Here is a 13662-nt window from a genome sequence, read left to right as displayed (position 1 = left end):
TTAATAAATATAATAATTTAATAAATATAAATACAATTTTAATAAAAAGAACATTAAAGATATAGAAACAACTTTTATAGAAACACTTTTTAATCATAAAAACAAATTAGTTTAAAAAATTACGTACATGTTTGCAGAAATGATAAAAAAAATTATACAGAAGTAATAATAACTCAAAAGAAATACACACATATGCGTGTAAAAAATTTAAAGTAAATCTTTTTATAGGAACAACTTTTACAGCGGTATAATAGACGTAATAAATCAAACGCACAAAGTAATTTTTTGTTTCTACGTTCCATTCGATCATAAAAATTTAATTAAATTTCGATGTTAAAAAACAATTCTAGTTTCATATGTATGTAACCAATATAATTTTAAATGAAATACTTAACAAGCAAATTTAATACTAAAAAAATTGATTTTTTGGAGAAGCGTCTATTTAATTTGCATTATTACATTCTGAAATATTTAATAGTAGATAACTTCAATTATTTCTAATTAAATTTGAATATATAAAATTAATAGATTTAATAATAGACGATTTATTAATTATATGTAGATTTAAATTTAATTCTTGCACGTTTCGTATCCTCGTACTTTTATTCTAAGAATTCATCTGGGTCACTTATTTTAATCATGATTATACTAAATTTTATCTTTATTTTATTATACATGGTTGATGATAGTATATGTTCAAATGAACATATTTTACTCCCTGCCTCACTCCGTGCGAGCTCATCGTTCGTCCTCGACTATTCTGTTCGCTATGAAGCTTCATTTCAGACAAATGTTTTATCTACAAGGAACTTTGTTCTAGTATGCTGCGTAGCCGTCACCACTATGTCGGACAAAATTTGCATGATAAAAGGAGTTCATTTTTCTGCCATGAGATAAAAATTAAAGCGAACGTCGTAATAAAAAAAATTTTGCGAAAAGAAAAAGAAAGAATTTTTGTATCGTGCGTATATGAATTTTTAATATCATGATTTCACAATTTCACATTTCTCCGTATTATTGAGATAACTTTAATTCAAATTTCAAAAAGAAAGATTTCAAAAAGAAAAGCACACAATTTTTTCTAATTATTATAATTAGAATAATTTTCACAATGAAAATCGTACATTTTCTAGGGGAATAAAAAATTTTAAAAAAAGGAACTTAAAGAATGGGAATTAGCAGAATGTTAAAAGAAACTAAAATTTTTTTTCCAGTAACGAAATATGCCTTGTATATTTCTTTAGTCTAACTGTGCACAACGAGCATCATTGAAAGATCTTTTAATACATTGCAAAAAAGAAAACCTGCAATCAATGTCGGAAAATCATTTCAATAAACTAAGCATACACAATAAAAACCATGCTCGCGAAGAAAAAGAAGCTGAAGAAATATTAAGAAAGTTCGCTGAAATCTTTAAAAACAGGTTTTAATACAGGCATATTTTAATAAGTTTAGGCGATAAATTTCACCCTCTCTCCGATCGAAATCCTGCATATATCCATGCGTGTAGCTAATGTTTATATTTTATTAGTATTATAAAGTTTAATTCTTGCACTTTTCATATCCTCATTGTATCGCTTTTATTCTAAGAATTCTGGGTCATTTATTTTAATCATGAGTATATTAAATTCTACCTTTAGTATTCATTACACATGATTGATAATGGTACATTTTTCCAAGTGAACATATTTTACTCCCTGCCTCACTCCGTGCGAGCTCATCGTTTGTCTTCGACTATTCTGTTCGTCTCTTATATGAGGCTTCATTCACGTTTAAAAAAATTAAAAATTTTATTCTCTGAAGAGAAATAAAAATATTATTTTAAACAAAAAGGAAAATTAATAATTAATTTTAAATTAAGATAAATAACGCCGTTTCTATATAATCTCAATGTTGATTATATTCGATTTCATATGTCTTTATTCATGATACTAAATTTTAAAAAGGCTATAATGAAAGTAAGCGCACACAAACAGATTGTTAACAGACACAAAAAAATTATAGACATGATTTAAATATAATACGTACAAGAATTTTTTTATTTAAATTATTCGAACGTTTTGACTCACTTTGAAGTCTTCATCTGCGAATATTAATCTTCTTGGTTAACTATCCACACTTCAGGTCAGTCACTTCTGGATTTTCAAACCCAAAGTGAGAAAAAAAGTTTTTGATTTGTGAATAATCTTAAATACATGAGGAAATATATAAAAAATGAGAAAAATGTCAAAATATAAACGCAATTTTTCGCGACTTTAACTGTAAATTCGTGAAAACAAAAGAAATTCCGCATCATACGGTTAAATTATAAATGAAAACTAGATAGTTATACGTTCAATGTCTGAAAAAAGTCTTTATTCATTATTATCGGTAATTTTACATGTCCAGTAGCAATTTCTTTGACGATGAAATGCGCCTCGTAGCCCGATGAATTATGGAAAACTAGATATACAATGCAAATCTTTATTCATCATATACATTTAGAGATGTTTTAAAAATAAATTGAAGCATGTATTAAATTCGTAAGGCATCAAATAATGTAAGCAATAGTGTTCTACTGAAATTTATTATATGAGAGAATTCGTTAATTAGCATATATTTACATATCATTTAGATTCTTATGTTAATTTTTGTATGGAACAAGTAGATCTTAATCGATGAAATAATATCGCTGATAGCAAAATGATGACGATTTTTATGTTTTGGTTTGTTGGGCGGAACCGTGGATTCCGTTCATGTTCTGTTCCAAATATCGACCCGTCAAAGGCAGCTTCTAGCGACCTCACATAACTATATCTATCCTCTCGTTACGATGAAACACGAACTTGATATTTTTGTTGAGTCTTTCTTTTCCTCTCCTTGACTTCATAATTCAAAGGTTCGTTCTTATGAAGGGCTTATGAAAGATACTTTGAAATTTCAAAGAAGAATCATTTGACTATCTTCGTCATTTGAAGAACTACCCTTAAAATCCTTAAGATATCGAATAAAAATCGCATTTCTTTAAGAAATATAATTATATTTACTGCTCTGTTAGAGCATCAAGATCCATTATTGGATGAGTTCAACAATTGCCATTCTATTACATTACTTAAATTTACATTGAAATTCGATGGTGAACGATTAAATTTTTTAAACTATTTATTATATCGACTTTTAGATTATTTATTATATCGATTAATAATACATTTATATATGATTGATATCATATAACCTACATTTTTCGAAAGATATGTATATTTTTTTTTTAATCACACTGAAGAGGGCAATTATCATGGAATTGGTATGCAATGTTATGTTTTATCCTATCCTGAATTCCATAATAAAAATATTAATTTATTAATTGCCTTTCTTCTGACGAATCACCCCATATATTTTATTTTTTAAAACAATTGAGAAAAGAATTTTTATTAATATTCAACGGTATAATATAATTATAATTCTAGCAAATATCAACACAATAAATCTGCATTCATATCTAGCAAAATTTTTTTCATTCTTCTTTATGTATTTTTTATCTTAGATAAATTAACTAGATTTTTCAATAATTTTTCAAATTTAAAACTTGCATATTCGGTATGAATAAACTAAACAGATACATTAAACCACGAAAAGATTTCCGTCTTCGAATCACTCAAGAATAGTACAAAATTAATTGTAAGGAATGCAATGCCTCATGTGTAGGACAAACTCGCAAATTATTAAAAATTAAAATTTCTAAACATAAAAATCATATTACAGTAATACTAATTACAACAGTAATACTAACGAACATTCAGTGATTAATCATAGATTGTTCATATAATTTTAATTAGAATAATTTGATAATCTTGGATGAAGAACTCCACTATAATACACAAATAAATTTGATTTCTACCAAGCGATTTTTATTAAGAAACTGACTAACAGATTAAATTTACAAACTGATTCATATTTCCTTGATCTCCATTATAATAATGTTATCATTAGCTCGAAAAATTCTGTTGCTTCTTAATCTTATTACATATTATATATATTTAAATATATATATTTATATTTTTAGCGGATTTTAGAGATGCTGATTTATGGGTTATCGTCGTTTCATAATTCATTCCTCTTGCCAACATTTCGTGAATCTTGCTGTTCGTTTCATCAGGGCGAAAAGCACACTAATACTGAGCTACTCCTTTGGCAGATTTTTTTTATATAAACTTTGTTAAAGGGGAGTGTTTCGGGGGAGGGAAGAGGAGGAAGAGTCTTCCGTATTTTATTTATAGCCCATGTCTCTGTTTAAGTTATTTGAAAATTTCTAGAACCTCCCTATACTTTCTTGGAAAATATGATGATTGTAGCTGTAATAGTCGTTTTATTAAATAGTATTTGATGATGTCCTGATTCAATTCTGTGTTCTACCAATGCTGATTGTGTGACATATTTTAGTATAACACCGTCGATTTTCCTTCATGCGCACGTTGATCGTTCTCCCGGTTTCACTGATGTATACTTTTTCGCAGGAGCAAGGTATTTTATATAATCTTGCAAAATTGAATTGGAGACTTTCGGTCTTTAGGATTTTTCAAGATTTGCTCAATTTCCCTTGGGAGCTTAAAAATGATTTGGATTTTGCGTTTGTTCAAAATCCTGGTGATTTAGTCTGTTGTTCCTGTTTTACATATTGGAAGATAGAAAAGCTTCTTGTTTAACTCATCCTGTTCTTTGTCCTGATCCTGTGTTTACTGATTGTGTTTATATTCTCCTGTTTTATCCTTCTTAATGTATCCGTTTTATTGCAAGATTTATTTTAAGTGGCTGAAATTCTGTTTGCAGGTGTTCTTTATCAGAGATATTTAATGCTTTATGCACAAATAAGTGCCTGTTTTTGTGTTGGATGATGTGATTCGATATGTAGGTATCTATTAGTGTGTGTGTTAGCTTCTTGTATATTTGATGGCCTCAGGATATTGTCAGCCTTTTTTGTGACAAGAATATCCAGGAAGGGGAGCTATCCATTCTCTTCTATGTCCATAGTAAACCGGATACTGGTGTTAAAGTACTTGGACTATAAAGTTGTCCAATTGGAACAAAATTGGAATGAGAGTTACATATCCGCATGCGTTTCTATATATATTTAATTAAAAAATTTACTCAGCGGGCTTCCTATTGATTTGTTGTATATTATTGTTAGTATATTAAAGAAAATTCTAATCGTTCTAATTTTTTATTTTAGGAATTTAATGTCATGAAGGAGCAGCACACGATACAATCGTCGACAACCGAATCGGGTAATTATATATGAATGTTTTTAAAGAGATCCTATAATCATTTGTTAATATATTAATTGTTAACTGCCCCGTTAATTGCCGAAAGTTCGTAGATTGATTTATTTTATAAAATGATTTAAAAAATACAATTGTTTTTTTATATTAAATTAAAACTTATAAAGATAGCTTAAAATATAAACAATACAAATAAAGAGTAGACAGCCACAATGCAAGATATTGTTAACGAAAGTCAATTTATTTAAAAATTTGACGTTAAAAGTATAAAAATTTATAAAACCTAAACATTTCGGTTAAGTTTTGACCATCATTAGTAATTAAAATTATCATAAAAGATATTATAAATTAAATGAGTGTTTTAAAGATGTACATACTGTCTTCAGTTTCTTTCAATTGAAGTAAATTATTAGAAGATATTACGCACAGCATCTGAATGTTGTTTATACAATATTATCTTCAATTTAATTTGTCAATATTGAAATGTTCTTCCTTATGTATGTTATAGATTTTTTGAAGAACAAATTTTTTTTGTTTTCATGAACGCTGTGTGCAAAACAACAGGTTTTATAGATTTTTATACTTTTAACGATCGGATTTCTAAATAAATTGATTTTCGCTATCCTGCTTTGTGGCTGTTTGCTGTTTATTTGTATTGGTTTTTTTTTTATAATTTCAACATTATTTTATAAGAAAAGTTTATTATTCTTTAAATTAGATTATTATACAAACATAAATCATGCAAATTATGGAAATGTGCACGAATTGCGAGCAGAATTAGATATCCATGGATGTTATGACATTTTCGCACAAAAAATAAATATAAATTTTTTTAATTAAACGTATTTGTTATGCAATTATATCGTATACATACAGAAGAGAATCGATTTTACTGAAGTATCTAAAAATTTAGATAGATTTAGATCTGAAAGTAATTTTGTTGGACTACTAAAATAATTATGTAGAACGCTCAAACTTGTTGCTAGAATATCAAAACTTTTTGCAGTATTGCTCTTCGTGCTTGAGATTCCTATGTAATTATTTTAATGGTCTAATCAAATTATTTTCAGATCTGTATTTAGTTAAACTTTTAAATACTTGAGCAAAATCGTTCCTTCCGATAAAATTCAAATATATTATATTCATTTAGTAGTTTTAATTTCTTTCTTAAATAAATTCTCAAATATGTCTATTTTTTAACATAAAAAAGTAACTTGCCTCCTTATAATTGAAAATGATTCATAGGTATTTGTCTCTGAAAATTACCAATATCAAAAAACACATTTAAGATCTTCTCCAATAATTTCTAATGCAACTATTTCGCGCATATTTTATTATTCATTTAGAAATTTTTTTCTCAATATCAATGCATATTCGGCACATCATTCATTCTCACAGATGAAACAAAGAAATTTATAATAAACTAAATAAATCGCGCATAATTGCAAGACTTACACTTTTGAAAGTTATTTCTTTTAGCTATTAGTATGATAATTTTTCAATCCGCTTAATTTTATGTAATACATTTCCCTTGGAGGTTTACCCCATCAAAGTCGCAGTTATCCAAGCGATGGTGGAAGTAGCGGTCGAACATTGGCGAGAGACTCGTCTATCAGCTCACAGAGTTTGCCAAAGGGTGCATCTTGTTCTTCAAATTATCGGGGATCATCACCTCAAATCAGAGCATTCGATCCGAACGGACGGCATCATGTTCAACATGAACCTTTACACGCCGCCTCTTCATATCCACCTGGCAGAAGCTCGAGGTTAGTAGAAAAAGATATGATCCATCGGAAAAGACATTAAAAATACAAAAAAGACTTCAAGTATATATTTTGCAATACCTATCTTTACGTAAAATCATTTTGTAAATATATTCTAAAACATATAATGCAAAAATAAAAAATAATAACAAAAAATAATAAAAAATAATAAAAAAAGGAAGGAATAATAAAGAAAGGAAATTAAAATACAATGTTTTACATAAAATACAATACGTAGATGTATAATAGTTTGGAAAATTTTCACAGATCTCCTTCGCCAGCTCGTGCAGCATCCTTGGATACACGTTGTGCAAGTCCTGCCAGTTACACGAGCAGTCTGCATGGTGGAAATATGTTACCTTCACAGATCTCTTTATCATCCGTAGCAACGGGTATAAGTTCCACTTGCGGGTGTTCGCCGATAAATGCCGTTCAAAGTACTTCCAGACAGACCAGTCGTTGCTTATCGCCTCTTCTTATTCCATCGCCACATGCTTCTATAAGGTATATAATTATAAAATTCTCATAAATAATGTGATAAATATATTGAATTCTTTATAAAAGTGTGAATAATGTTGTTTCTAAATAAAGAAGATATAATAATATTCAGATAAATACACGACGAAAGAGATATTCATTTTTATGTATAATATATTATAATATGTATCAATATATAATATTATTTCCATAGGGAACAATTAATTCTAAAATTTTAATAAATATGGATTGATAATTCTTTTTTTATAAATAAATCTTTAAATAAATATTCTGATAATAATATTAGTTTTCTTTCTGTTATGAAACATTGATTAAAAAAAGGTCTACGGACTTGTCAACTTATCAATAGTTATATTAAAGTTTTATTGTGAATTTTTATTAAGAACACAGAATATTAAGAACACAGAAAGATGTCATATAAAACTTATTGCTGTAGTAGCGATAGTGGTCCCGTTCCACCTGCTTCTCCTCTTGGTTCTTTACAACCGGATCTTTATCAAAGACGTGACGGTCCTGTCTTTCTTAGCGCTCGCAGGTATAATAAAACTTTGCTTATAAAATATTACTGATGATATTAAATTGGTATCTCCCGTTACGTAAAAAAAAAAAACCAATTTTTATGCAATCGCAGGACGGGAAAGCATTTGGGCAGGCTTCATCTGCGCTTGAGATACGATTTTGATAAATCAGATTTGGATGTGCATTTGATCGAGGCACACAATCTCGCAGGCAGCGATCAAGGTGGTTTTAATGATCCCTATGTTAAGTTAACTCTTAGCCCAGAAGTGGACAGCAGGAAAAGACAAACACAGATCCATCGAAATGATCCAAATCCATTTTTTGATCAGCATTTCAAATTTCCTGTTAGCTACGAAGAACTGCAGGAGAAGACACTAGTTTTACAGGCAATTACATATCATTGAATATTGTATAAAATCGATTTGTACGATTTATAGAATAGAATAGAATACATTCCTCAGTTTAATCAAGATCTGAAATAACGTATAACGTTGTAATTAGGTATTTGACTACGACCGTTTTTCAAGAAATGATATGGTAGGCTCGGTGAGAGTGGCCATGGATAGTCTTGAATTGGTTTCTTCTACTTCCTCGATAGAAGTTTGGGGTGAAATAACGAGAGAACGAAAACCACCGGAAGAAATTCAAGAAGTTTTGGTTTCGTTATCTTACTTACCGAGTGCTGAGAGACTCACGGTTCTCATGATGAAAGCTAGAAATCTGTTTCCCCAACAGGTAGAATATATATATATAATAATTAGATTATATTACTTCGATATATCAAAATAATAGGTTTCTTTTTTCTTTAATCATCCATCATCTTTTAAAAAAAAAGTGATTTTTTTTGTTTCTGAATAATAGAAATGTTTTTATAATAATTAATTAAAAGTTTGCTATGTGTTTTTTACACCAATTGATTTATCCCATTATTCTGTTTAATAATAAAGTATTAAGGTACGATTATTTAAAAAATTTATAATTTACAAGTTATTTAACATTTTGTGCCAATATGTGTCAGAATTAAGTATAACAATCTTGTAAATTATTGGATTTTTTATATCTCTGTCTTAATACTTTTATATGCAGAATAATTAGAGAAATCATATTATGTAAAAAAATTATACAATTCCATTTAAAAAAAATAGTGATCTTCATATCTTTTTAACGCTTACATTCAAAAGAAAAACAACATGACCAAAGTACATCTCCCTTGAAACCATCCCACTTTTATCTGAAACATTTTTTCTCATCATAAAAATTAAGCGAAATATTTCAGATGCTCAAATTAGGTGGGACATCCTGTATATCGTCTAATTATTTAGTAATTATCTTAAAACAATAAGCGTTCTAAATATGTGATACAGGATAAGGAAACATTGGATCCGTTCGCGAAAGTTAGTCTTCTCTGTGGAGAAAGAAAAGTAAAGAAGAAAAAAACAGCCGTTAGGAAGGCTACGACAAATCCCATTTGGAATGAAGCAATGTCGTTTAATATACCTGCCTCATTACTTGCATCGTCGGCTATAGAGGTATATATAACAGTCGATATTTTTTTAAGTGCATAAATAGCAAATGAAAAACACCTAAGGCAAAATCAAATGAAAAAAATTAATCTATACATAATTATGTCTATGTAAGATATGCGTGTTGGACTCGAGCAGTGAACTCATCGGTGGAAATGCCATTGTCGGATCTTGTATCATTGGACCGGCTACAAGTGCGGACAGCGGTAACAGTCAAGGACGGGAGCATTGGCTTCAAATGACGCAGTCTCCGAGAAAGCAAATTGCTGAGTGGCACACGCTACACTAGTTTGATCATCGTTACGATCTAACCGTTTGATTGCCCGAATAATTCACATCCTTGAACGAAGGAACTACAATCTATCGTGTAACGTTGCATAACGAAGATCGAATAATATATAACATACGAAAAATATAGCGATTGTAAAATGGCAAAAAATAATATGTACTTCTCGTCTTAACAAAAAAAAAAAAAGAACAGAGAATCTCGTGACGCGTCAAGAAATCGTTCTTCTGCGTTTTTATAGATATATTGATCATTAAAGATCCATAACATTTCGTCGCATTGAATGTCGATGCTCAAGAAGAAAAGAAAATAATCTTCATATAAATATTCTTCATATATCCATAACAGAGACACTAATAAGCACTATACTTCTATTTTCATTCATTGCACAACAATTTGAGCTATACGCGTAGTCCAACTGCGCCTTTCTTAATTTTGGATACCTAAACGATTTAGAGACGTATTTTTGAAATATTCATGCATTAATAAAGATTCTTCGCGAAATGACAATGAAGAAAACGTGAGCCAAGCTGTGAAGCAAAAACAGAGACAGATTTCACGTTTCGCTTAACAGATCAATAATTAAATGTACAAACTAATAATTATAAAATAAGATACAATTTGAGAAGACAGTTATCAGGTCTAAGTACGCTCTAATTAAATTTGTGAATCTGTCTTTATTAAGAAGCTATCTTTCTCTCAGGTATGTCTCGTATTTTTCTCATTATTATACTTCTACTCTTTCCTTCTCTTCTAGAAAAAAAAAGGATTACATTAAAAACCAAAATTCTGTCTTGTATGACAAATGTGGTCTAAAAAAATATTTAAAGTATTCCGGCCGTGTCTATAGCTCACTGATCAATAAAGCCTAATATTCCTGCGAAAAAACAAAGCATGCTAATTGTGATAGCGTATTGATTGTCGTTATTAATGTGTATTTTGTCAAATGTATAATTCATATGCTAAACAAATTGGAACATAATGTGTGTAAAAGAAAAAAACACAAAATGTCTTTCGTTTAATCAAATTAACTCAATAAAGATAAATATTGATTTATCCGCATAAACCATTTTTAGCAATGCTTACCAAACAAACTAATGTTATTTGTCGTCATTTTAATATCAAATAACGTTAAGGACATCATTTTGACATTAAAATGACAACAAATAATCAAATTGTTTGGTGAGTGTATCTGCAAGTATATGCACACAGTTATTTTTCTACTAAACCACAGAAAATGAAGTCTGATTTTCACACGAATCAAGTTACAAATAGGAAAAATATCCGACCAACACTCACTACTATATCTACCATATTAAGAATTTGTATTTTTATTTATCAAATCTATTTCTTTCGATTTTAAATATTCAAAAACAATAAGCCTGCCGATTACCAAAGGGTTTAATCATATATGTGTACATTGTATATGTTACGTTTAAATGTTTACAATTTGTCAATCGAATTGCATTGTAATGACCAATTGTTGAAAAAAAAGAATTAAATGTTAATGAATACTAAGTATATCTAAAGTAAATATTATAATAAATAAGTATATATGTATACACATACGTAATGTAAAGAAAAAAACCTCTAAAGATTTAAATGTGAAGAAACGTTTCCACGATATGGAAGTGCAGTTCAAATTGTACGCTTAAACTTACATATATATAAATATATATTGGTAAATGTTCACTTTATGTGATATTCTTCTGTTGATCTTGACACATGTTGTCAGGATCATGATCCTGAATAACTTTTAATAGATTTTAGCTGTTGCTCGTTATTCATTAAAAAATTATTAACAAAAAAAATTTTTTTAAATAACGTCTTATTTCTCTGTCACATATAATTCAGGACATCCTTTACTTGCTTATGACTTTCTACGCGAAACGAGGTCCACTTCCTCTTTGTTTAACGGCGTCTGACTTTCCATGCGAAGTTAAATCGATAATTATTTGCATTAACGAATATCGTGTAGATGACCTTGACCTATATATGTTGTTAAAGTCACGATCTAAGTAACTTTGCTTTAACAACTGGATAGTCTGCTTTAAAAATGGTCTGTTATATAATTTCTCAGATATTAAAGTTATAAAGTATAATTTTAGTAATAAATTTGCTAATTTATACAATAATAGACAACTTTGACCTTGACATGCGTTGTCAAGGTCATGATTCTGAGTGACCTCCCCCGCCCCTGCTTAGAGACATTTAATTTTGCATGTAAAGCGAGGTTCACCCCACCAAGGACGTAATGACATTTTATGCGAGTGGATCGATCTTGCTTCGCGTAGAAAGTCATTACATAAGCAGAGAAGGATGTGAGATAATCCTGAATACTATATGTGGCAGAAATAAAACATTATTTAAAAAAATTTTTTTGTTAATTAAACTTTTTAATGAATAATGTCTAAATACGAGTGATGATCTGTTGGAGGTCACTCAGTTATGATTTTGACAATATATGTCAAGGTCCAGGTCATTGTATGGAGAAGCATCCCATAAAATGAAATATTTACCTAAATATTTACGATGTTTCTATTCTTGACATATACTATTAATATAGTCTATATTATATGTATATTGTGAAAAATATTATAATTATATCAACGAAACATATATATAGTAGAATTCATTTCGAGCAAACAAAATTTCTAGTTGAAACTGACTCGATATTTTATAACTAAAACATTTGTTAGATTTAATTACAGAGATTTGGTTAATACTTTTGGTTGAATCTCTGAAACTTTTAATTATGTTCATTAAACATTTTATTTACTAACAGTTTTTTAATGCCGATCTAATTAAATAAATTTATTATTATTATTATCAAGAAGTTCTAGTATTTAACAGAAAAGAATTTATAGAATTTGTGATCTATAATTATATGCAGGTATATTAACAAAACTAGGTGTAGAAATATTAATATTTTGTAACATATATTGATTTACGCACAATTATAATTTCAAAATATGATAAATTATCTTAGTAATAAATTTACAAAATTAAATTTGAAAGGAATTGTTTAATAATTAAAAAAAATGTTACATTATGTTTAAAAAATATATAATTGCGTATGAATCAAATTAATTCGTATATACATTTACAAAAATATATAATTATTCTTAAATTAATATAGAAATATTACAACATGAAATAAAACACATTCAGCATGGCAACGTTTTAAATAAAAAATGGAATGTTTTATGAAATAGGTATAACATTTCATTTTTTTTATCTGTAACGATAATTATGATTTAGCCGTAACTCTTATTTTAGTTATTTTAGTTTTTATTGCCATGGATCAGATTGGATATTTCAATTGCTGACGTTCAAAGATATTTCGATTTATTATCTTCAGAAGTATACTTTTAGTTATCCAAGTTGTCTTGTTATAACAAATGAGCGAAACACTTAAAATTTTTTTAAGTGCTTACGATACATCTTTTCCACAAGTAAATATGTGTTGTGTTTACAAAGATAAATTCCGAATGCCTGAACTCTCCGATTTTGTCGACTGGATAGACTGTATATTTAGTGAGCTGATTACGAATTAATCATGAAAATTGCCGATACAAGGTTATTTTCAACATTAAAAAAACGTTTCAGACATTTTTTTCATATTTGACATTGGAAATGATTTTGTTACTAATTTTCATGGTCATATTCATTATTAGCACCAAAATATAGTATAACAATTGATGGCAAAATCAGAATCTCCTTTGCCTTCCAGCTCCTCTCAGAAATAAAAATATATTCTTCGTTCTCAATTGATCCTGGAATCAAGGATGTAATGAAGAACTAACTCTATTTTTTTA

General features: G+C 28.6%; 1 protein-coding gene across 1 annotated transcript in view; it reads left to right on the top strand.

Moving 5' to 3' along the window:
• Positions 1-9938, top strand: part of LOC108688670 (synaptotagmin-5) — a 12541-nt gene extending 2603 nt beyond the window's left edge. Inside the window, exons 2-9 of the mRNA XM_018195004.1 lie at positions 5207-5261; positions 6793-7021; positions 7286-7522; positions 7953-8051; positions 8148-8421; positions 8537-8770; positions 9400-9564; positions 9674-9938. Of these exons, the coding sequence (XP_018050493.1) occupies positions 5207-5261; positions 6793-7021; positions 7286-7522; positions 7953-8051; positions 8148-8421; positions 8537-8770; positions 9400-9564; positions 9674-9847 (1467 nt within the window). The 3' untranslated portion in view covers positions 9848-9938. The remainder of the gene's footprint in view (positions 1-5206; positions 5262-6792; positions 7022-7285; positions 7523-7952; positions 8052-8147; positions 8422-8536; positions 8771-9399; positions 9565-9673) is intronic.
• The last annotated feature ends 3724 nt before the right edge of the window (positions 9939-13662 follow it).

Source organism: Atta colombica, unplaced genomic scaffold, assembly GCF_001594045.1.
Source record: "Atta colombica isolate Treedump-2 unplaced genomic scaffold, Acol1.0 scaffold238, whole genome shotgun sequence".
In the NCBI taxonomy this organism is placed as follows: domain Eukaryota; kingdom Metazoa; phylum Arthropoda; class Insecta; order Hymenoptera; family Formicidae; genus Atta; species Atta colombica.
This window is presented reverse-complemented; position numbering and strand designations above follow the sequence as displayed.